The 25,101-nt window shown below is 37.7% G+C and overlaps 3 protein-coding genes across 17 annotated transcripts; 1 reads left to right on the top strand and 2 right to left on the bottom strand.

The window, feature by feature from the left end:
* Positions 1-238: 238 nt before the first annotated feature.
* LOC110826730 (uncharacterized) lies at positions 239-17,742 on the top strand. Of its 2 annotated transcripts, none has more exons than XM_022057644.2 (19): positions 239-643; positions 743-916; positions 1,216-1,417; positions 1,550-1,749; positions 2,578-2,670; positions 3,388-3,588; positions 4,155-6,682; positions 6,897-6,943; positions 8,054-8,148; positions 8,883-9,170; positions 9,487-9,651; positions 9,954-10,150; positions 10,833-11,004; positions 11,255-13,891; positions 14,450-14,539; positions 14,966-15,163; positions 15,604-15,863; positions 16,294-16,490; positions 16,806-17,742. In XM_022057644.2, the coding sequence occupies exons 1-19, from the start codon at positions 239-241 to the stop codon at positions 16,883-16,885; spliced, it is 8,229 nt and encodes a 2,742-aa protein (XP_021913336.2). In that variant the 3' UTR covers positions 16,886-17,742. The 2 variants fall into 2 exon arrangements, with proteins under 2 accessions (XP_021913336.2, XP_021913335.2); XM_022057643.2 differs by having other exon boundaries at positions 16,794-17,742.
* On the bottom strand, positions 17,596-21,311 carry Blos3 (Biogenesis of lysosome-related organelles complex 1, subunit 3). 14 transcript variants are annotated; one of them, XM_087357799.1, is made up of 6 exons: positions 21,251-21,265; positions 20,454-20,636; positions 20,246-20,340; positions 19,943-20,039; positions 19,141-19,278; positions 17,596-18,631 (listed from the first exon to the last, which is right to left on the bottom strand). In XM_087357799.1, the coding sequence occupies exons 3-6, from the start codon at positions 20,318-20,320 to the stop codon at positions 18,366-18,368; spliced, it is 576 nt and encodes a 191-aa protein (XP_087213925.1). In that variant the 5' UTR covers positions 20,321-20,340; positions 20,454-20,636; positions 21,251-21,265; the 3' UTR covers positions 17,596-18,365. The 14 variants fall into 14 exon arrangements, with proteins under 14 accessions (XP_087213925.1, XP_087213926.1, XP_021913349.1 ...); XM_087357800.1 differs by lacking the exon at positions 21,251-21,265 and adding an exon at positions 20,988-21,244 and having other exon boundaries at positions 20,443-20,636; XM_022057657.2 differs by lacking the exon at positions 21,251-21,265 and adding an exon at positions 20,988-21,244.
* Positions 21,312-22,375: 1,064 nt separating this feature from the next.
* On the bottom strand, positions 22,376-24,637 carry LOC110826749 (aurora kinase C). Its single transcript, XM_022057706.2, has one exon. The coding sequence runs from the start codon at positions 24,573-24,575 to the stop codon at positions 23,505-23,507; it is 1,071 nt and encodes a 356-aa protein (XP_021913398.2). The 5' UTR covers positions 24,576-24,637; the 3' UTR covers positions 22,376-23,504.
* Positions 24,638-25,101: the final 464 nt, after the last annotated feature.

The following is a 25,101-nucleotide window of genomic DNA, read 5'->3' as shown; positions in this document are numbered from 1 at the left end:
AAAGGAAGCTGAACAGCTGTTTGAAAATGTAGTCATTAATTTAACATTGCGTGAATACAACAAATTGTGGTTGAAAATACAAAATATTTCTCATATAGGCATGAACAGTAATTATTCCATAGTCTAAGACGAATATAATACTATGAAGTTGGTGGTGTTATTCTTGATGACATGAAGATATTGATTTTTTATATTTGCGTAGGTTAACATGCGTATGAGCGTAGCCTGAGAATTCAAAATGCGGAAAGTTTTAAAATTTGTTAAAGGGAAACGAGATGAAAAGAAAGAGCATGGTTCTTCAGGTAGGGCCCTTGGTCCCTTCTTTGATCTTCCAAGCCCAACTGATCAGTCAACACCTACTGATGACCACAGCACTGGATTTGAACAAAGCTTTGGTTATAATGTTGACATCAGTGGAAAAGATAAAAGTATTACCAAACTTCACAAAGCTGCTTGGCAAGGAAATTTGGAAAAGCTGAAAGTTAACATGAAGAAGACTGATATGAATGTTGTTGACAAGTTGAATAGAACTCCTCTGCATTTAGCAGCAGCACAAGGGTATGCAAATGTCGTGTGGTTTCTGTTGGGAAAGAAAGCAAACTTCAATATTTGTGACAACGAAGGGAAAACCCCATTTTTGAAAGTAAATATATTTTATTCTTTTGTTTTTTCATGTATCAACATGATTATTGTTACTATGTGCATCAGAATTTGTTGGTACTAATTGTCATTATTGTTTCAGGCAATTGAATGTGGACATAAAGAAGTCATACAACTCATGCTGGAAAGAGGAGTAGACATTAACACTATTGACTACAGTGGCAATTCTGGGCTACATATTGCAGCCAAACAGGGCTTCTATGAAATAGCTTCCATGTTATTAAAACAAGGAGCCAATTTTGAAAGTTCCAATAATGTATGTATTCAAGAAATTTTGTATGTTGTTTTGAGAAATAGTCACTCTGTTTAAATATGCTCAAATTCTTGCTGTTTCCTTCATCAAGGTGACAACTTAGCCGACACCCATCTTCATATTACTTGTGGTTCTCCACCAACAACTGACATTCCAGTAACTTATATGTATTTTTCAAAAATTTTGAAATAATGATGTTTCAATAGTGTTTGTGTTACCTGTTACCTGAACTGTGTAATATCTGAAGTTTTGAAGGTTTGAATGTGTTAAGATGATTTAGTAATAATATATTCTAATTGCAGTTTGGAGAATTTCCTCTTCATATTGCAACAATTGCTGAACATAAAGACTTAGTTGAGCTCCTGCTAAGATATGGTTCATCTGTTAATATCGTTGACAGAGATAATCGATCTCCACTCATGTTTGCTGCTAAATGTGGAAGCATGGCCTTGGTTCACTTATTTCTAGAGTATGGAGCTCAGTGTGCGGTTATGGATTCAAATGGTAAGTACTGGTTTTACAACTAAATGACTCTGTGACACACAGTCCCTTTGAGCAGAGGGCAAGTGTTTAAAAAGAAACAACGTATGTCAATCTTGTATGAGTTAAATTGTGAAATGCCTTCAATTCTTCCAGATTTGACAGCTGAAGATTATGCACTGAAGGAAGGTCACCATGATATAGCTGCCGAATTGAAATCCCCTTCAGACAGAATGGTCATGTCTTTCAATGAAGAAATTGTAGAATCTGAAAAGTGTGATACTGCCGTAACGCCCACCAGACGATCGGTCTCGGATGCATCTCTCCTGTCCGATCGGCATGAAGGCGAGAGAGAGGTGAGACCTGGGCCTATGCAAATGAATGCTCCTGTGGTACAGGATCTTCCACAGAAAGCTGCTTCGTTTGAAATGCACTGTTTTATGGGAATCAAAAAGATTTGTTACCAGTTCCATAAAAGCCTGCCGTTGGACGGGCCCTGTTCTTAGCCACTTGAATTGAGTCCGACCATCACAGCCTGTATTAATTTTAATAGCATCCTCCCATTTTGCCTTGGTCTCCCAAATGATCTTTTAACTCCTTGCAGTTTTTTGACTAAAATTCTATGTGAAATGTTATTTGTCCCACAACCCTTACATGAGAATGGTATGAGAACGTAAAATTATTGTGTAATTATAGATTTATACATCTTAATTTTTCCATGGGAGATCAAATTTGGTCTGGATATGTGGCATACATAAAAAGATGATAAATGCATACAAAATTTTAATCAGAACACGTGTATCGAATAGATAATTTTGGAGATGTAGACATAAATGGAGAATAATATTAAAATTAATTTTAAAGACATGAAAGGCGGGGAATTTCTCGACTAACTCATCAGAATCAGCTTTTCTAGAAGGACGATGTCCATTGAATTTGTTGGTTAGTTTAATATTCAAGTCTGATGAAAGTGATTTTATTAATGATTGTGCCACGCGAAGCATTCGAGCATTGCGGCGCAGTAGAATTTAAAGCCGAGAAAGGGCGTACTGTTCATAATTGCTGAAGATGGAGTCAGTCACAACCCAGAAGACTGCGGTAACTAAGATGATAAGGTGACTGTGTGTGCTAAAGTGCTGTTAATACTTGCTCGTCTGTCTCATAATGTCTCTTTATTTTTATAGAATATAAATGTGGCTGATAAACAAAATGAAGAAGCTGATAATAGTGATACATGGAATGATAGTCAACTGTCAGATTCTAGTTTGAAACAGAAGGTCAGTATATTAACCTGATGTACGGTTTCTCTTGAACCAAACAGCATAATCAAGTGATTAGCGCTCGTGGTTCCTATTTGAGCGGCCCCAGTCAAGTCTCATCCTGGAGACTGGAATTTTTTTGTGGTTTTCCCCATTTTCTCCAGGCAGATGCTGGGATAGTACCATAAAATAAACCATGACCACTTCCTTCTGTATTCTTTCAAATTCATTATTCTTTATTAATCTCACCATTTGATACTATATTTTCTGAGCTGCTGACTGCATCATTAAATAAACTACAAGTAAATAAATAAATCTATTATTATTGGAAATGACAACTTTCCATCAATCATCTGCTTCTTCTGACCCCTCGGGACTTGACAAACTTGACGCTGAATGGTATGTAGATGGTTTTCTCGTGTGACTTACTTGAGTATCATTAGAAAATTACCTGTAGAATCTGAACTTGGATCTTGTCCAGCTACAGATGGATGATTGGTGCGAGTTTAATAGATGAGTGTGTTGACGGATGACAAATTATTTTTAAGATGTTTGACGGGAAAGAAAGGAAGAACTTTTTGTAATGAGTGTAATTTTCTTGTTGTGTGTCAGTCACTGACTCTGTTTGGTGTTGAGAAATGTTATTTATTTTTCTGCGAATGAGTTTAATTCTCATATGTCTTCTACGTTATTGTATTTCATGTTTGTTCTTTCAATGTGAATCGGTATTAACAGGGCGCAGGTCTCAAGATATCAAAATTTCTTCCACCTTCCTCTGATGATGAAATTAGTGAAGAAAGCATTCACAGTCCAAGAGTGCAGGAAGTGAAAGATGAAGACGGCCAAGATTCTCCTCGATCTTGTGTTATACCTCCTCCTTGTAAGCCACCTAGAAGCTGGGATCTTATCCAGTCTGGAGTCATAGATGACCCAAAGGTACGGATAAACGTATAGCGTTCATTAATATGACATTTCTGCCCAGTAAGTGGATGTATGCCACGCTACATTCATACATATTGAGCTCACATGTCAGTAATCTACTAAAAATAAACAAGAACTTACCTGGATTACTGAGTTTTTGGACTTTTTCCATCATCTGGTGTTCCAAAAATATGCATTTCAAGGACCAGATCAATCTTCATCCTAAGGTATAAGGAAGGGGCACCTATTCTGTTGAGGCCATTAGAAAGAGCAGAACTGTTTAGAATCAAGACATTTACTTCTGATGTTTCATTTTGTTTGGTAGTGACTGAAAGTATCCAAGTGATAAATTGCTCAAGTTCAAAGATAAAGAATAATTTTGAAGACATAACATGATAGCGTACTCTCCCTATTATTAATTTATTTTAAGAGTTCATAAAAGAAAACATATGTAGAATTTCATGATGGGCAAGATTTTCTTCCATGCCTTTTTAAACCAAGTTTTGTGTCGGATATTGACGTTTAAAAACATTTTCAGTGCTAGATTTTGGTAGCTTAGGACTTATTTCTGTGATGATTAGGTCCTGGAACCTCGTCGGCGTAGTCTCTTACCTCTGGGTTCTTTGAAGTCAAGGCGCGAAAGCTTCAATGAGTCACCCACGGCTGCTGAATCTCCAAGCTTTCACGGTGATAGTCTTCATATAGGGCAAGGTGATGCTGATGCGCTGATCAGCATCAGGAAAAATGATGACAAACGAGATTCACTGACTCACCATCATTTAAACGTATCATCAGAATGTGAGGGAAACAAAGATAGTCCTTCTACAAAGTACGAAGATATTCAAGTGAAGGAGAGCAGTACACGTCTTCACAAAAGAAAGGAAGAGGGTTCTGCTCTGATGAGCGTGGGGGGAGAAGCTGTGTTGGACGACATCAGATCTAGCAAGGAAAGTCTGAAGGGATCAAGCTCAAACAGTGACTGGGACAGTGATGATAGTTTGCCACTGGATAATTATCCTGCTACAAATGTAACAATCAGTCCAGCAGATACAAATGATTCTCCTTTGAAAGTTTTTAGAGTCATTAATCCAAGTGAGCTTGTAATTCCTGATACTACTGATGACCCTACTGATGGTTCCCCATATTCTTTGAATGCTGAGAGGAGGAGTCGATTTTTGACAAGAGCCCCCTCGATTGACTTGACAGATGATGATACAGAGACTGGAAAGAATAAGGTTGGTCAGAGTCCTGAGGCTTCTGAATTGGGAAGGCATAGGTCAGACACCAGAGATGACAATGAAATAGATGTAAATAGTTCAGTTTCAGGTACTCTCGGGAGAGACGGAACATTATTAGGTTATGAAGAAGTATGGGAATCTAATGCGCGTATACCAAAAAGCAGTATTACTTTGTCTGGTCCATCTTGTGGTGCGGATGATACCTGTATAACTATTAAGGAAGAATTGGAAGAAACATTAGTGTGGAGTTCACCTCAGTTTGATGGAAACATTAAGGGATTGACTTCTACAGAGCGTTCAAAAGATGTACCTGAAAACTGGAACAGTGCTGAAGACACTCTTCTGTACCCTTCACCCCAATTTGATAAAGCCAGAGGTGTTGCTGTTTCAGAAAATAATGTTCACATCAAATACATTCAAGAACAGACATCCATGTGTGATGTTGATAGAATAAGCAACAGTTTGAAATTAGAATCTGATTCTTTGGATGCACTGGGACCTCAGAAATGTGCTGCAGATGGAAAGATACCCCACACAAGAAAACATGCCCGCCAGCAGTCAGTTTCAGTTCAGTCGTGGAGCAGAAGTGATGAGATCCATGAAAAACCAGCAGCAGCACACGTTGACAGAATGGTTGAGGAGAACCAACACATAAGTGCACAACTTCGGTGTTATGATGAAGCACTGCGAGATCTAGCTCATGTCTCTGTAGTAAGGAAGCAGAGTTCACTTTCTCTTCCCCGTGCAAAGGAGACATCAGGCTTGCCAAGATCTCAGTCAGCAGGGTCTAGAAATGACGGTTTCTTATTGCCGTCAGCGAACGATTTTGGCCCGAGAGAGATGGCACAGTCGGCAATTGTGAAAAAGCAGGGATCTTTATCCCTGCCTAGAACAACTGAGATACCAGATTTTGCTATGGTTCAGTCATTGGGACCCAGAAAGCAAGGGCACTCGTCCCTTCCATGTGCAAATGAATTTGGTGTGAGGGAAATGGCACAGACTGCCATTGTAAAACGACAAGGCTCTTTGTCTTTGCCAAGAACATGTGAGATACCAGACTTCACTTCTGCAAATGAAGAGTACCTGTCTCTTCCACGCTCAAACGAATTGATAGATGAGGCATTTAAAGAAATAGGCCAGTCATCTGTAACTATGAAGAGGGGGTCGCGTTCCCTTCCTCGTTCAGTTGATGCAAAATTGATATCTTTTTACGCAGATCCTGTTGCTCCTCCAAGACATAAAAAATCTTCTCACAGAAGGAGACGAGCCGAGAGCGAAGGAGAAGGATCCGACAGGAGCATGAGGGACGCTGTTTCCAAGTCACTTTCATTTGATGTAAAGACACAATTATTTAATGGAACAGAACAAACTGCTCCCATTTTAAAACCATCTCTGGAAAGTGAAGTGATGGAAGCAAGTGTACCTAGTCCAAATGCATATGAAAAACCTTGTTCAGAAAGCACATCTGGTGATGTTACCATAAAAGAAATAGGTTTGGAAAAGCCAATTAGAAAGAAAAGAAAGATGCTTTTGGAAATGAGAGGCTTCTTAGGTCCAGATCTAAAAAATGTAAGTGGTGGTACTGTAAGTGAGTTATCAGTGGAGGATTCCTTTGAAGAGCACCCATTTTGGATGAGTACAGACAAAGGCGGGCCATTGGGACGACAGGAGACTGTTATTGAGCGATCAGGTTTCTCTGTCAAGGGAGAAAGCTCCGCAACTTTGAGTCCGGCTAAGTTGGACATGTTGGAATGTGAGAAGAAACAAGAATCAGATCAGACACCAGTCAGAGAACTTACTGAGATTCTCAACAGTACACAGCCATCTGATTCTTCATCTGCAGATGTTCCTCTTCTTGAAGAAACTTCAAGGTTAGTCAGTCATCATGTTACTTATCATGAATTTCTTTTTAAAACAAGTGCATGTCGTATAACCACTTGAATGCAGACTTTGGTCAGAACTTCTCGTGTTTGAGTAGGGTCACAATACATATCATTCTGACCCATATAATTTATTTCTTCAGAAGTGATTTTTCATGGTTAAGTTTTTAAGAATGCCTTTTTACCATATTGTATTTTATTACAGTTTCCATGAAACAGATGAGAACCTACCGCCAGAAGGTCTTCAGAAAGGTGTGTGTAAATTAGCTTTATTAATGGGATTTTGCGGATCTGGCTAGTAACCGTGACAACCAAGTGGGTGTGGACTCAAAACCAGTTAGGGGAATTGTGTGTATAGAAAATGTTCTTCATACCAGTATTAAATTGTATTACAATTCACACAGGAGTCAGTTACGCCGTTACTCGCATATATTTTAGTATATTGTACCGTGTTGTGGGTTTCCATCAGTTAAAGATGACATTAAGAACTTATGATTTTAAAAGTTGTAAACTGAAGTTCTTTGAGAGCCATTTTATTTTATGAATACTTTCTCCTTTAAGATTACAGATTAAAAAAATCTCTGCATATACCATACATATTGCATATTTGAATAGTTTGCAATATAGAAATAACAGAGTTCCAGGTTTGCTCCCAGGGCAGTCCATGTAGGTTTTTTGTGGACAAGGTGATGCTGGGACAGGTTCCCCCCCCCACATTCTTTAGTTTCTCATGTCAGTATCATTGTACTACTGCACCATGTTTACTTGTTTGTTGGACCCATTAATGGCCATAGTTCCATAGAGACATAATCTACCCGCCTTTGCAGCAGTAACAGTAACAGAACAGAAGTAAACTGAAGGTCCTTTGTTTTGAAACTGTGCTGTTCTCTGAACAATACAGATAAACATGTGAATAAGTAGAGGCAAGAAACCACATTAAAACCCATGCTTATGTTTTTTTAGTGATAATAGTATAAAATGCGTAAACCGTATCACAGTTCACTCCAGTTTATTTTGTGAACACGGTGGTGAGTATAAAGATGGCTGTCTTGTGGGATGTTGCGCCCTGTAGTCTGGTAGAAGTTTACCAACATTTGAAAGGTACATGCTGCATCCTTTATCAGGACATCATGATGGAGGCAGAAAGCACTTTTGAAACATTGGCAAACTTCTACCAGACTACATGGTTCAACATCCCAGAAGACTGTCATCTTCAACAAACTTTAAACCTTTTAACGCACAGTTTCATGCTTTGATGTTTGTCTTTTCATGAAAATGTGCATTATGTATTATTCTCTGTTCCCCCACTTCATTCCTCTGTAGTTAATTAGTCACATTAATTACCAAAATGTAATGTTTCAGGGAGTCCAGAGAACCAAAGGAACTCACAAAGTGATGATATAGAAAGTGAACCTTCACACAGTGATAACACTCCTCAGCATATCTACTTATTGAAGGTAGCTTATAAACCTCTGACTGTTTGTCTGTTTTTCATAAACAATACAGTCATGCTTTCTTTTCCCTGTGGCTCTACATCCTGTTTAGGTCCTGGATGCCTCTTTTGGAGGTTTCTTGATCTATTCAGACATTTGGTAGGACTCCTTGGACGAGTGATCAGCCTGTCACAAGGCCTCTACCTGTAGGCAGGACATCACAACACAGAAAGACGCGGACAGACGTCCATGCCTTCAGTGGGATTTGAACCCACAGTCCAAATGAACAAGGCCCGCGCCTCAGGCCGTGCGGCCACTGTGACCGGCCATGCTGGGCATTGCCATTTTTAAATATTTTAGAGGTTAATTTTTGACAAAATGTAAAAAAGTGTGGTCCAAATCATGTATTTTATGCTTGCCTTATGAACAGAATTTATGTACATGGAACAAAGGTTTTGACAATGTTCTTATATAATTTTTTTAGTCTTGTATTATTTTTTTTATGTGGAAAAGGTGATGAAAGATACAGTAATTTCTTTTTATGTTTGTGTTATAATGGAATGACTGTGAAGATGTTGGATTCTGTTACCTTTAAGGATTCAAAACCCTTTTGCATGGAAATTTGTCACACATATGTTGCATATGTAGTTGTGGTAAATTAAAAAAAATATCACATGGGGTTAGTTTATTTATCATGATAAAGTACAGATGTCTGTTCTGCCAGGGTTGTACTGCATATTATATTTGTACTTTTTAAGGGGAATCACAATTTGCTAAAGCAACACCTTCAAAAGGCAACAGCAGAGAAGGGATTGTGGGAAGAAACTGCGGCAGAATTGGGAGAGAGAGCCGAGAAGCTGAAGTACGACCTGGCAGAAGCCTGTGAAGCTACTCGTAGCCGTGATGAGGTAATAGCGTTGCTTGAGGACCAGCTGAGCAATGTGGAGACTATGTATACAAAGTCCCGAGAAGAATCACAGAGGTACAAATTGCGTTTGGGTAATTTGGAGCAGGAATTGAAACACCTCAAAGAAGTGTGTGGCAAGGTAAGTTGCTGGTGAGATATCAGGTTGTCGTGGTGGCAAGCATGAAGATGACTGTTTTCTGGGCTGTTGTGCTATTTAGTCTGGTTGACTGAAACTGAATTTTGTTGGTATCAGTAAATGATAAAACTGTCTTCATTATTGAGTACATATTGTTAAGATAAAATATTAATTGCATTCAGACTTTTTAATTCTTGTTAGTGTTGCCTTGTTGAATAAAATATATCTGTTTCAGTGAATAACAAGCTCCCAAAAAATTCTTCTCGGGCCATCAGCTGTGTAAAATGGTTACAAAAAGAACAAATTCTTATTGTTTCAGCTGGAGGATGAGAAGTCTCACTTAACTGAAATAATTAGACTGAAAGAAATGGAAATAATAACTCTCAGTAAATCATTGGCAGCAAAGGATGAAAAGATAAGGTTACAAGGTATGGTTGGTGATAAGGAGAAGGAAGAAGAAAAACAAAAGTTGGAGATCCACATTGTACGTATACAGTATTATCTCGAAGAGGGCTGTCTTCTGGTTTGTAGCACTGTGTACCAACGTTTCAGAGATCTTGGTGCAAGCACCTATGATACTTTAGTAAACTTCTGTCATACTGCAAGGTGCTATAACCTAAAAGACAGGCAGCTTTGTACTCACTGGTAACATAACCTCAAATCCTACACAGTATTATCTATTGGACTGGCATATACCCATGTTTTTGTGCTGTATTTATATTTACATTTCTGTAATTTATAGCTCTTTGCATGAAACTAAATTATGTTTATTTTTCAATTTCACAGAATTGTTTAGAAATAGAGAAGAGCACGTTACAAGAAGAAGTCTGTAGACTGCACACAAGGAATGAAGACCTTAGGCAGAAACTGCATGAAGTTGTCACTAGAAATCAACTTCTTAGTGATGAAAATGTTGCCATGTGTATAAGAAAATCTCTCGATGTAAACACATTACAAGAGCATTCAGAGAAATGGACACAGTTGTAAGTTGCAGCTGAACAGTATATTTTAGGATGACCATAACTTTGTGTTCAGAAGTCTGTAAATTAAGAACAATACATGAATTTCAGAAGTGAATGATGAACTGATATCTTAAGAAAGCTTCCTAGAAGTGGGGTTCGCATTAAAGTCTTCAAAATATACAATTCCCACCAAAAGTCCTGAACACTAATTCTGCATGACACTTTTGCTGGAGGATGTTAATATTTTATTTTGTTGTAATATTTTCTTATGGTTTTATTATGTCCATGTCTATACCCCTGTCACAAACCTGTTTACTTCCCATTGTTCCATTCCATAAATTTATAACATTTTTAAGGAATGGTACCCATGTCGTAAGTTGCTTGACAATATTTCAGCCCAGTTATTTAACTATCACATCTCATAGAACTGTACTTATATTATTGATTATGGTTTTCTGAATTGCGATGTCATGTAGGCTTGTAGGTTTGTTGCCAGCGTTAAAAAGGAATTTATCACCTTCATCTTCAGGGTTAATAAGTTTGAGCTGAAATACCAGTGATGATCTGCGAGGTCACGCAGTGTCACAACTCAGAAGACCGCTGTTGGCGTCTTCACTGCCATGACAACATCAAATCTCAGAGAGTGTATTCAATATCACAGAAGCAAAAATTCTAAGGAAAGTATTGTTTATCTTCATTTCAGATATGAAGCATGTCTGGAGAAACTTCAGTTAATAAGTTCATGCATACCCTCCACTGAAGGTGAACCCAGTCTTCCTGAAACAGGAGACTTCAGAGGTGAAGTGCAGCAAATCATTCAGAGACTCGAGGAAACGAAACAAGAAGGTTATGTTATTTGGAAAAATAAAATCCAGGTATGTATGTACTATATGCAAGGTATTATTTCAGCTGATGAAAATATGTTCCATACCCACACTCCATTTTTTCAATATGAATTTTTACAGAAATTGAAAGGAATTTTATGAGTTGAAACATATTCAAATGGAAGGGGGTGGTCATTGCTGATATTAGTGATAATGTGATGCATTTTACTTTCATAATCCACCCACTGAAACCATCATAATTAATTCTGTATATAATAATAATAGCATTGTTTTGTTTTAGGAAGAAATTATGAACAGTGTTTGTTTTCTGAAAGCTGAGTATTCAAGAATTGGATCTTCACTGTTGAAAGATAATGAAAAACTTGAGCTCGTTACAAATAGGCTACTAGAGAGCTTCTCAAAACATGGCCTTCATGATGAACACGACAAGGAGACCTGTGCCACATACACAGCAGTGAATCTGGTGGAAGAATTGGCATTGCTTTATACTCAATTCAGGGAAAAGTATATGGAAATTGAAACAGAGCTTTATCTTCGACTGGGAGATTTAGAGAGGAAGTTGGAGGCAGTGAATACCAGTCTAGATACAGGCAGAGCAAAGGAACTGTGGAAAGAAAACATGTTGCCAACAGAACAGAGCTCAAAAGTATTATGGTGTGAGTTGAAGGATGAAAATGCTACGTTGCAAAGAGAAACAGATTTACTCGAGGAACACGTCAAAGACGTGGAACATGTGGTAAATAAAGAAAGTATCAGAGAAGCTGACACAGGGACTATGGAGCCATCTGGCGAATTGTTTATGGAAAATTTAAAATTAAAACAGTATGTAATTTTACCTGCAGATGACATAAAAGAAAGCAGTGTGATGGAACAAGGAACAATGACCGAACCCGTAGAATATGAACTCCCAGAACAATATAAGGACTTGCTGAATAAATTGAGAATTGAAAATGTAAAGTTACAAGATCAAATTCACTTATTTGAAGTTCATTTAAAAGCGAAGGAGGCTGTGGAAGACACGGACGTTATGACTGATTCACAGAAGTTGGAAGAGGAACAGAAATATAAGGATGAGAACACTAAACTTGAAGCAGGCATGCTGTTTCTTCAGAATAATATTACTCAACACAGTAAAGATTTTGGGAGAGATGACGGTGGTGCTTCCCGGTACATTTCAGATCCGTGTACAGCAGTGTCGGGCACTTGTAGCCCAAGTAGAATGTTGTTAGATGAGGATCAAAGTCTACAAGAGGCTACTGATGATAAGCTAACAGACCAAAGAATAGTGGCTGTAGAAAACCTGTTAGCAGAAAATGGAGATTTAAGGAGACAGTTAGAATCTGTTAGACTTGAACTGGAGGAGTTTAATACCAGAACAATGATTCATGATGTACGGCCTCTGAAAACAGGAATTAATAATGTTCAGACAATGACGGATCCAGATGTTGAGTTGGTACACGTATCTATGGAGAACGTTGCTTTGCAAGCCCAGTTACAGCAGGTGTCAAAAGAATGTAAAAAGAAAGGAGTTGAATTGGAAAGAATGTCAGTACTGATAAAGGAGTCGAGGGAAGCTTCTGGTTTACAGCTAAAAGAGGCTCTGGATACTCACGCACATGAAAATACTTTACTAATGAAAGAGTTGGAAGAGATGAAGAGACAGATTGAACATCAACAGCACGCGACTAAAGAGAGTCAGCTATTTAAAATCACTGAGATTTGCAATCTGTTGGATCATCTGAGGAAAGAAAATATTGTGCTGAAGGCACAGTTAACTGAGAAGGAAGATAAAGAGAAAGGTGAATATGACTGCCATAATCTCCATCAAAACCAAGAAGTTTCAAAAGATCATTCAGTAGGTAACATTGATGATAGGGTAGCATCAAATGTGAATCTTGACTCATTAGCCCATTTTCTGTCCGTGGGCTGCTCAGTCTCATTAGAAGAAGCAAAACAAAGGAGAACTGTAGGCATGAAGGCAAGTAACATTGAGGTTATGGATACAGGCATACACTCACAGTCTGGTAATGTGTTCACTTTCTCTAATGTCGCTGCAGCAAATCAAGATGAACCTGCGTCCTCAGTTAGAACAAATGACAGACATGAAAGTGAATTAAGTTTTAGTGATATTTCTGCAATGACCAGAGTGAAACAACACTCTCCAAATGCTGAACAAAAATGCCAAATTCCAATAAATGCTAACAGGAAGGAACAAGAATTACAGAATATTGATTCAACAAAATCACAAATTGGAAAGCACTTTGGACCTTTGGTACATTGTAGATGTATAGGGAGTGATAAGGATGAGACTGGATGCTGTATGTTAAAGAATTCTCAAGATGCCAGTTTGTTCTGTAATGGGAAAATGGCTTCAGGAGATGTGCCATCAGACTTTCTTACAGAACAAGCAGAAGGAGACTGTGTCACAATGTTGCCTGTTACATCAGCCGAGGGTTCTGATGTAACTGTGAAACATCAGCGGATGTATAAAGATAACAACAGCTCCAGTTCTGAAATATTCTTGAACTTAAAGCAGTGCCAGACCCAAATGTCATGTTGTCTGTCAAGTGAAAGTACAAATTCAGACCTGGGGTCAATAAATCAAGAGCGAGCCAACAAAGCAAAGTTTCGACCATGCAGGGACGCAGCGACGAATACGACGCCATCAATACAAAATCTTGAACTCCAAAGGGAGCTGCAGTTAGAAAAGGATAGATGTAGAAAATATCAGCAAAACATAAGAAAGCTGAAATCTGATATACAGTTGCTAAAAAACAAACTTGGGGAAAGTAGAAAGCAGGGAAAAATAGAGCCAAACTCGGCCTTGAAACAAAATAACACTAATAACAATTCATTAATGACTGATTTGCAAAGTCCTACACATTTTGATTCAAATATGGCTGAATTTCAGAGACAGGTAAGCATCTCAGAGGACCATTTTATGACACTTCTTATTTTTGGTTATAACGCTGTTTTATGGCAGACTGATTTACTTATAACTCTGTTCATCTTCAGTGCAATGTGACAGAGTAAATCTCAAACTAATATTTATAACAAATGTTGTAGGAAGACACCCTTTTCAGATTCTTCCATGTCTGCAGAAAAGCTACTTCGCCGTGTAGGTAGAACTTTATAGCTTTCCAGATGGCAGCCGAGCGGACTGATGTAGTACTAACGCTCTAGACTTGTATTTGTTATCATGTATGTCTGTGTGACTTACAGGGAAAATTTGAAGGCTCTGCCTTTATGTTAATGAATAATGTAATATGAATGAATACCTAATGACATGGATGTAATATGTCACAATATCTTGTAATTATTTTATTGAGAGTGGGATAGTTTAATTGAAAAGCAGACTATATATAAATTTTGCTCTTTTCCATTCTGGACCATATAATTAATTGAACTCTTGTATAATTATATTTAATGGAACATCATTAAGAATAAAATATTGGTTCATTATGAATGATTCCAGGTGGCTGATCTGGAACAGAAAGTTCAAGAAGAAAATGCAATGAGATTTTCTCTAGAAGTTCAAGTCAATAAAATGAGATATGAACTCGAGGTAATAAAAACTGGTTATTTGTTTATTATGAAGGATCTTTCTTATTGTACTGTGATACAATTATTTGTGTTTGAAGCAACTTTTTTGCAGGTTTCATTTAAAAATTTTATAGACTTTCAGCAAAATAGTATCTTGTTCACAGACTTGTTAATAATTTTTTAGCATGTAGTAATCTTGAAAACAAGGAATAGGACAGTCCTGCAACTTATGATTCTTAATTATGTATGTTGAAAAATGCTTCAAGCTAGTGGAATAACTTTTTCTGTGTTGATTTTGATTTATGAAACAGGTAACTCATGGTGAGAGAGATCATTTTCACTTATACTATAAAATGCAGAATTGATTAGAAGAGTAATAGCTGGTATTTCATAACAAAATATCTGATTCATGGGATAAAAAAAGTTAACCTCAGTCTTTTCATTTTAGGAGAAGTTACAGCTGGAGAAAGAGCTCGGTATCCTCCGCAGTCGCCTCGAGAAAGATTTTGTGTCACGTTACGAGCTGGAGCAATTGAGGAACAGTTATGAACTGGCCTTGAGTCATGCAAAACATGAGGCAGAGATGTCAGCACATGATGATCTCAATGAAAAGTTGGGCCAAATAAATACATTCATAGAAAAACAGGTACGTCTGTAGGCTATACCAATGTCACTTGTACATATGTTAAGATGCGTCTCTTTAAGTTTTAGTACGTTTTGTGAGGGAGTGTGTCGGAAGTAAAAGTAAAGTAAAGTTTGTCCCACTATACGCCATGTAGGCGTTTGGGGTGAGTGGAGGTATAGCTCCTCTCTTCCTTGACCTCGGCACTAGATGGGGGTGAGTGGTCAGCATCACGCCCCGGCCGGCTTTACCCCCGGGAAAGGACCCCGGTACCCATTGTAGAGGAGGCTGGGTGGGCCCCAGAGCCGATCTGGACGCAGAGGCTAGAGGAAAAATCCTCTGCCCCCGTCGGGGATCGAACCCCGGTCGTCCAGCCCATAGCTAGTCACTATACTGACTGAGCTATACCTGCTCATAGTGTGTCGGAAGTACGGATTTTAATTTAACTCTTATTTTCTGTTTAGGTTCAAGAACAAACACGTCTTAGTCAGCTACGGAACACGACTGAATCCCAGATGAAACAAGAATTCCAGGAGACACGACTCAAACTTCTGTCGGAGTTGGCCAAAGTTCAGGCCTCTCTACAAGCCAAAGGGGAAGAAGAAAAAGAACTGAGGGAGAAGTGTGAAAAGTTAACACGAGAATGCGAGAAGAAACATGAAGTTAGGAGGAAAAAGCTTATAGAGAAAACATACAATGTAAACCTCGCTCCATATTCTAGTCTGTAAGTACTCATTATAACTTAAATCCATTTAAGAAAATCCACTCACCTTTCATTATAAGCCATTGAATCATTTCCGAGATGAAATATGTTGACAGACAGTCTGATGTAGAACACCGAAATACCGATCCACTTATGCTCCGAGTGCAAAGAGAGCATAAAAGTATGTTCCATAATTACTGCAGTAGCTGTAATTATAATTGATGCTTTCCATTTTGTGTTTTAATTCTGTTGGTATGTTTCCTTGATAGTGTATAATTCCTAATCTTTAAAAGCCACAAAATAGTTTTAAATGGAGATCTGCTGGCATCTTTAAGTGATTGTGTCAGACTCCCATAAACTAAGACTAATAGGACAGATTTTCAGAGAACAGATTATACATAGCAAAGGACAGTTTCCGATATATCATGTTGTTAACCTGTTGATATTTTAGGAAAGAGAAGGAGCTAAGTGCTAAAACTTATGTGCTGGACATGAAATCGCCCATGCAAAAGTCAAGTCCAGTACAACCCAGCAGCCCAGCAACTGCAGTAACAACCCACGTAGCCGACGCCTGGCAAACTGAGCATCCGTTCAGCCATATCTTGCGCCGGGAACTAGAGAGGAGCATCCGTAAACATTCACACACTGGTATGTTTAGCTTTAGGTTAGCTGTAGCTTTCAGACTTGAAAAATTGGGACATTGACGGAGTTCAGTTACCCACATACACACTTTATTAATTGCGATATTACATAACACGAAACTATGTGATTTATACGGGCCACCTAGTATTGGTAAAGGTAGTCAAATTAGGGAGATTATGATGAGCTTGGTGTGTATTTCAGATAGGTAATGTACCTATAGTGTGACTTTTATGGCAGGAGATCAGTGCCTTAGTGCGTAAATTAAATTAACGGCTGTAGTGTGTTTTTCACATTTCATCTTTTATTTAGATTCTCTTACAGAACATCCATCTGGGAGCTCTCCTCAGACTGCATCTGAAGAGCATTTGGAACTCCTGAAGAAGAAATATTTTCTCCACTAATCGCACTCCACTCGACAAGTTCGACTAATGTTACTATTTAAAATCCCTTCAACTTTTTACTTTATGATGTTAAACATATTGATGTAAATTTATCAAGGCAGTTTTCTGTAGGTTAATAGATGTCTTCCAGGTTACCGCTTCCCATTGTCATAAATTAATTCCATCTCTGTAGAAAGAAATAACATGTCAAGTCTTTTTCTGGCCAATATTTTACCATTTTGGCATGATTAAATTTAGAAAACTTTCTTCTGCCTTTCATAAAATAATTATACTAAATAACTTGTCTAGTCATGTATAGTGTTCGCAGTAGTGTTTGGCTGGTGGAATTTTCAAGGGGACAGCTAGGAGCAAGTCACTTGTAAGATAGTACAATGTTTCATCTGCCTCCAGGAAGGATGAGGAGCTTATCGAACTGAAAGTCCAAACAAAAGAAAAACACTGACCGTGGCATCTCAGGTACACAGAGTAGGCCCATCCGCCAGCTCCGCTAGCTTCTCCACCAGCCAAAAACTACTGCACTGACTATAGCAGTTACTAAATTTATCCCTTACAAAATTGTATCAACCAACAGAGACAGCAGATTGAATAAGATGTGCTACAATGCACGTAATATTTCAGTGAAATGTCTAGTCCATCGAAGGCATATATGCTTCATTTTAACTTCATTCACAGTTGTGAAATATTGGTAAGTACAAAAATGAATGATCTCATTATATTATAATTGTATTTATTATGTTGCTGTTAATCTATACATAGATGTATGTATATACATTTCTTTCTGAAACTGAAATATATTTCAGTGATAATGTCTGTTGATTGTATGTAAGAATATAATATATAGTCTTCCTCATGAGAAATATCTTCTTTATCTTTATGATAAACCTCATAATCCTGTTTTCAAAGTTGTGTGATGATGCTCCGTTTTCGCTGCATTTTTTTTAAGGTGTGTTTCTGGCGGTTTTCATCTTCACACTGAGGTGGCCAAACAATGGTCTGGCAATGATTCTTGAATTTCTGCTTTAGTAGGGAAGCACACTGAGACATGGGTTTCTTTTTCAGGGTCGGTTTTCTAAATTTTCTTCTGAAGGAAGGTTGCAGGACAGATGCATAATGTTATCTGATGTTCAAATTTTAACAAATTTTAAAAATGCACATATACATGTCACCTTTAATAACTGGTTTAGACTGTTTAACCCTGATAGCAGTGGCACCTATATGTACCACATGTTTTAACAATCATTATGGCTTTCATATTCCCAGAATAAATACTGATTATTTCCAGAAACATTAACCAAATGATCCTTGTAATGGGGTTATGTTTTCTTTGAGGTACAAACTGAATTTTTAACATTATTTACATTAATTTAAAGCTTCAAAGGGTTAACCACTTCACCCTGAAAAAGAGAAACATTCAGATTATCTGAAATGTCAGGAAACCAGCCTACTCAAAAATGGAGTCATCTTGCAGAAACAAACAGGATCAGCTCAATTTGAATTCTGGTACATTGGCGTGTGTTGCTGGAGTTTTAATGTAAGGAATGAAATCTGCGGATGTTACGGCAGCCAGCTTCATCTGGAGTTGCATTAGGTGTGTCTGCACCACTCTGACAGCTGTCTCTGCTTCTTGCAGCTGACACTGTGAATGAAGCAGCTGCTGGTTCATAGTATTAAGGTTCCGACCCGCTGTAATGATAGTCTGGTGCGTGATATCATACACATTCTTATGCAGAGACATGTTGCGTTCACCTACAAAGTAATTTAAAAAATGTTAGAATTGGGGTGTATTTATCTTTCGAATGTGTGTCATGGGAAAAACATGGGAACTTTTTTAATTCTAACTGATAAATATTTTTATTTTATACAGGTATGAAACTGGTCTCGTGCATTAAGGGAAGAACACAGATTGAGGGTGTTTGCTTAAGAGAATATTTGGACCTTCTCCAGATATTATTACAATGATCAAGTCAATGAACATGAGATGGGTGGTGCAAGTAGCATGCATGGGGAAGATGAAAAATGTATACTGGATTCTGTCAAAAAATATTTGTATGAAGCACACTGAGACTGGGTAAGTGGATGTAGCTTAGCGACTAGAAGATTTTGGTTGGATATGCGGAGCTCTTGCCTCTTAATTTATATATGGGCTGAGATTCAGACTGATGATCGATCTCACAAATAGAGAACAGAAATTCTAATCACTATGTTAAGATTTTCAGCATTAAAATGTAATTTTAAATGTGACGTTCAGTACTTACGAAGTCTTTTATGCAATAACGTATTGTACTTTGCATCATCAGGTTTTTTATTTTCAGCAGATGCTTTGTTTCTTTTGATTCCCAGCGTTAAAGATGCTAGAGAAGATACACTGGTAGCACTGCTCACACTTCCAGCATCTAAAGATAATTTTTTATTCTGGTACTCAATTTCTTTGTTTGTAAAAATTAAAATTAATGGCATAAAAATGTAAAATACAGTAAAGCTCTCCCAATACTTGAGGGGGGACAGAGAGATGTAGCTCCTACACATTCTTAACCTTAGCACTAGACAGGGGTTAATGGTCAGTGTCACGCTTTACCCTCCTACCCATGGGACAGGAGGCTGGGTAGGCACTGGAGCCAGTCTGAATGCAGAGGCTAGAGGGAAAATCCTCTGCCCCTCTTGGGGATTGAACCCTGGTCGTCCAGTCCATAGTTAGTCACTATACTGACTGAGCTACCTTGGCTCCAAAATTAATGGCATAGTGAAACAAAACTATTTGTGTGTGGAAACAATAGAAACCAATGTACTGCCAAAGAAAAATCTTCCTCATTGTCCACCATAAATCCCACATTGAGTGCCCAGATTTGAGCATGGGCCTTCACAGTGATAACTCGGCAACATTACGCAGACTATTAGAGAAACATATGTTTTATAAAAAGAGCTAAATGGAAATTTTATGAAAAGTTTGATGAAAATATGTTTTTTAAAGAGAAACTGTACTGTAATTTCTTTATTAACTTCTCTGTAGGCTTCAAAAACTTATCACGAGAGGTAAAGTATAAAGTAATCTTGTGTTACCTTCTTCATTTTCTTCATCTGATTCTGGAGCCTCCCCTGCTACTGTAACTCCCTGTGGATTATGTGGAGCCAAATGCTTTATTTGTGAGCCTTTGAACTGTAATTATGTAAGCACACTAAGTTCAATAGGATACTCTTTCAAGAGTATAATACTATCTTCCTATCAATTACACAGAATCTCAATTTGCAATTTTGCATTCTGCTGTGATACAGCAAACCAAGTGCCAAAGGCAGGTATTTAGAGATGTTTTAATGTAATATTAAACAGATGAATATAACACTAATAATTCTCAAAATACTTACAACTGATACATTGACCTCTTCCTCACTGTCTGACTCTGGTGCCTCTCCTAGTACTATATATGGTTTGTGCTCCATTGGGAATATCTATTTCTACACTGAAATGAACACATTTATCAGATACACTATATGGAAACTCTATTATCCAGTACTGACATAAATGGCACAAACTAAATGAATGAAGACGTAGTAGTACCCACACTTCACTAACCAGGACTTGTTCAAAGGGCACAGTCAAGCTATCACCCATTTTGCAAATGGCCAGGCTCAGGCTGGATATGATGATGAGAGATGCTGTTACCTGTCCCCAATGATTCCTGTGTTCCACCTTATGAATCTTTCAGGACTTACATCTTCTGACATAACTCACTACATCTCTCCTCTTCAACTCCCCCTACATTAATCATACCATTATCACACAAACATTGGTGTTTAATATTATTAAAGCCAACTGGCTGCTTCTTCTTATAGCTATTGCACCAAAACAAATCCCTCATCTACTTTTGTTTAGAAGGCTTAAATATCTGTGACGGTTTATTTCTAATAAATAAAATTGAATTGAAATATATGTCTTGAGATGAATAACTCTGCTTCATCTTACAGTACCTAATGTTAACCAAGTGCAAAAAATTAAAATGTTTGCCTTGCCCTCTTCTGGGGTAGAGGCAGTGTTGACACAAATTCATATGGGACACATGACGATTTAACTAAAAACTAATGTAATGTTGTGTCAGAAATAATCAACCTGTGTGCAAAGCTTGAATTAAAATAACAATAAATAACGGTAGTCCCAATGTCCACCCACTGTCTGACCTTTCACCACTGGTAATAACATAACCTATTCAGAAGTCGCTTAGCAGCCATATTCTTTGTTACTCTTCGTCAGCAAACCTCCCATAAATTTTGTGAAGAAACATGACACATTATTTTATGAGACCAGACAATTATAAAGTTGAACAAGATGAGAGATATGTTATACTAAATTGAAAACAAACAGCCATAACCTACACAAAGTACAATCCCAGTCAAGATTTAGGCATCTGTGATCACAACCGGATTTCCGTTTAAGATGCCGTGATCTAACATTTAAATTGAAAATCCCGCGAACAAAAGTGTGATTAGGGGATAAATTTATGTTATTTTGTTAGTATTGCATGCATTCAAGGCAATGGTACTGTCCTCGAACGCAAGTTACATACGTAGTCACTGATCAGACCTGAAATAAAGTTAATGTTTTATAACAATGCTTAGCAAAATATCATTGGTTAATGTACCTTTAATGAAAATGCAATTCTGTTATAATTGTTCCTAGTGATAAAAAAATCTGTTAACAAAGTCATGCATCTATTGTGTAGCTAATTTATTTTACTCTAGAGAGGAGGTAAACCACCTGATGGAATTTTATATTTTCAGTGGTGAAAATGAGGACTATGTAGGATATGAGGTTTTCACAGCCGTGAGTTTGAAGATTTCTGTTTTCTGGGTTGATTCATCGCCCTGATGACAGGCAGTATGTCCTCTGAAACGTTGGTGGAAATCTGCCAGACTATATGGCGCAACAACCCAGAAGACAGCAATCTTCAAAATGAGAACTAGTCTTATGTGTTGTGGGGTCATTTAGTCATGCAGGTGGTTACCAACATTTTGGAAAAGCACATCGCCTCCATCTTCTACCATGTAGATGGAGGCATTACATTTTTCTGAAGCACTGGTAACCACCTACAAGACCACATGTGGTAATCCAGAAGACCTTGTACCCACTCACCAACATGCCCCCAGAATGCCATACAGTGTCAACAGAAAGATCAAAGCAACATTCAAACACGACAAGAAGTAGAAATGTTTTATTCTGCAGACAGAGGATAGCAATGCATAGAGACAGGAATATGCAAGGCAGATCACTATAAACTGAATTACCAGGGCCAGTAAGTGAGCTTAATGATGTGACAGTTTGACTCTTGGCTTTGCCCACCATTCTTAATAGGTCCATAGTTGCCCTTGAAGGTGGAGCCCCTATGGATTTGTAAATGCATACACCTCGACCAGCAGTTGGTACTCTCTACAACAGGGCAACAACCATTTCCATACTTGTGGCTGCAGTCACTCTTACTTATTGATGAACAAGCTACAAAATTATACTTTTCATGCCAGGTTTATTTATTCTTCCAAAAATGTTCATAAAATTATACATTTCACACATGAACTTATGACTAAAATCAAGAATGAAAGTAACTGTAAAGTAGCAATTGTACTTCGTTGTAATTTTTGAGGAAACTTTACTAGAAATGCTGTTAGGTTATTATTGCAAAAAAGTTCACATTTTACTCAATTATTTTCTTTAACAAGATCAATTATTAGTAAGATATTTAGCACAATTTTTGCTTGGGTTACTCTTTAATGTAAAGTTTAATTTCTGTTGTGATTTGCATGTATTCTTTTAAGTGGTGATCAGTAAGATGCAACCTAGTTGCTGATTTGATATTCTTTATGCTCAACAGGTGCAAAAAATAAAAGCTACTGCCGGATACTAACAATGCTATATGAGATTTGAGGTTCTCATAGTGGTGAAGATTGCAAAGTTGTTCTTCAGGGTTATTCACCTGTGAGTCTACTCTGTCACAACCCAGAATGTCACAGAGGACACTAGCAAGATGTATTCCGGTATCAGGTAACTACCTCCCATCATACAGTGATATAAAATTACAAGTAAAATAGGTTCATGGGTCACACAAAACACATCACATACAGCCCACAGATTGAGAATCCCTGGTTTAAATAATTCACTGATGATGGAGACATAGATTATCTCTGAAACATTAGACTTCAGTTCAGAATTAATGTGGCCAATTGCTAATAAGTTTTTATCATGAGTTCCAATCATTTTGAAAAACTATCAGTTAATTTCACGTGTTGGTATCTAGCAAACACATAAATAGATTGCAATTGTCTTTATTGATATACATCCAGACTTCAGTAATCTCACTGAACTGGTTTTGCAATAATGGGGTGTTTATTTGTAATACAAGGAACAAGAATTGTGAATATGAAGACAAGATTAGAACAGCAATTATAGTAAATCCAAAATGCAGTATTGGTAATAACAAATGTTATGATATGGTGACCGATACATTTCATGGGAAAAACTAGAGTCCATAATACTGCATATAACACAGTAATTAATGTAACCACAGTTGATATTTCTGTCTAGTTAATACTTCACTGTTACTAGCATAGGACAATCACACATGCAACAACACTTCCTCTATTTTGCTATGTTGTTCACAATCCAAGGATGCTTCATGACATCTGGTAATGGCATGCGCTCAGCGGGGCATTGGCGAAGTAACTTGCTGATTAGGTCTTTAGCCCCTTCGGGTACGCATTTAGGGAAGTGTAGATCCACATTCTTTATGCGAGAGTATGTTTCATTTGTATCACCAGATTCAAATGGAGGTCTTCCTACCAGGAACTCGTAACACAACACACCAAGACACCAGTGATCAACAAATTCATTATAAGTTTTCGCTTCAACCATCTCAGGGGGCAAGTAGTCTAAAGTTCCACACAAGGTCTTGCGCCTTGAAGATGGGGCATGAACAGACCAACCAAAATCTGCAAGAAGAATGTCACCTCTCATTGTTAGCAGGAGGTTTTCTGGTTTTATATCCCGATGAATGACTTTGTTCAGATGGCAAAAGTTTAGGGCATCTGCAACCTGGTAAACATATTTTGCTGCCTTCCCCTCAGAAAATCTATGGTTTGGTGAGGTCTGCAAATGTTTATAAAGCTCTCCTCCTGCAGCATAGTCCAACACCAAATATATACGTTTTTCATCATAGAAGTAGGTTCTCAAACACAATATATTTGGATGCTTCAGATGAGTCTGAATCTCAATTTCTCTCAACACTTGATGTTCAACTCGACTCTTCCTTATTTCTGACTTGTATAACACTTTGATGGCCACCGTTAAGTGACAGTATTTATCACGAGCCAAATATACTCTGCCAAATTTACCTCTGCCTAGAGGATATCCAATATCGAAGTCATCAATAGTCCACTCCTTAGGCTTTCCATTTCTAGAAGCAATATTCTCAATCATGCGTATTGACAATTTCTCAACGTCATCTCGATATTCTGGTGGACAGTCCGGGGGGTATAAACACAAGTCCTCTGACAATCCAATTTTTCTGCACAGTGCCCGTAATTCCTCCTTATTCTTAACATTGCTGGCAGACTGCATCTTGACTTGAGTGACAATGTTTTCAACGTTCAAAATTTCAAATGCTTCATCAGAGGTTACCATCACACTTACCAGATGACAATTTCCCTCCATGAAGGAATACTTTCCCTTTCATGCGGTGCTACTGCATGTAGTAGTTAATCTAGTATCCCGTGGTGGTTTCATGGTTCCTAATCTTCGTTGTATGATCCGTGACCATTGACACGCGGTCATTTCAGAAGATTGCAGTTTAAGATCGACATGTGTTAGAACTCTGTTGTTCGTCGGCTAAAAGATATTTAGTGTTGGTCTTGCGTTGTTTTCTATATTACATAAGTGTGTGAGTCTTCATATATGAAGATTACTAGATTCTTTGCTTAATTGCTCAATTGAGGTTGATGTAAGTTCATATTTTATCTGTAATATTTTAGAAGGTAGTGTATTAATGCTCTTCGATAAAAGTGAATAATTTTGAACATATGAAGGATCATCGATTTTAACAGGGTAATTGAAACCAATTCATCCACTATCTATAAGCAAGTTCATAAGACCAGTAGTGAGCTAGACAAATTTTAAATGGAATTTTAATTTAATGTTATAAAAAATACATCACATCTGTACATTTTTTCAAGAACCTTGC

This window comes from Zootermopsis nevadensis, unplaced genomic scaffold (genome assembly GCF_977971745.1).
Source record: "Zootermopsis nevadensis isolate Lab colony 2312 unplaced genomic scaffold, Znev_1.0 Znev_ptg000028l, whole genome shotgun sequence".
In the NCBI taxonomy this organism is placed as follows: Eukaryota; Metazoa; Arthropoda; class Insecta; order Blattodea; family Termopsidae; genus Zootermopsis; species Zootermopsis nevadensis.
This window is presented reverse-complemented; position numbering and strand designations above follow the sequence as displayed.

Bases quoted from the DNA above. Each gene is read 5' to 3' on its own strand.
- LOC110826730 (XM_022057643.2), top strand. From the start codon at position 239: ATGCGGAAAGTTTTAAAATTTGTTAAAGGGAAACGAGATGAAAAGAAA. The intron at 6,944-8,053 runs GTGTGTGTAAAT...GTAATGTTTCAG, and splicing joins GCCAGAAGGTCTTCAGAAAG to GGAGTCCAGAGAACCAAAGG. The intron at 15,164-15,603 runs GTACGTCTGTAG...TTTTCTGTTTAG, and splicing joins ATACATTCATAGAAAAACAG to GTTCAAGAACAAACACGTCT.
- Blos3 (XM_022057659.2), bottom strand. From the start codon at position 20,320: ATGGAGCACAAACCATATATAGTACTAGGAGAGGCACCAGAGTCAGAC. The intron at 20,040-20,245 runs GTAAGTATTTTG...ACATAATTACAG, and splicing joins AAGAGGTCAATGTATCAGTT to TTCAAAGGCTCACAAATAAA. The intron at 18,632-19,140 runs GTAAGTACTGAA...ATTACTTTGTAG, and splicing joins GTTATTGCATAAAAGACTTC to GTGAACGCAACATGTCTCTG.
- LOC110826749 (XM_022057706.2), bottom strand. From the start codon at position 24,575: ATGGAGGGAAATTGTCATCTGGTAAGTGTGATGGTAACCTCTGATGAA.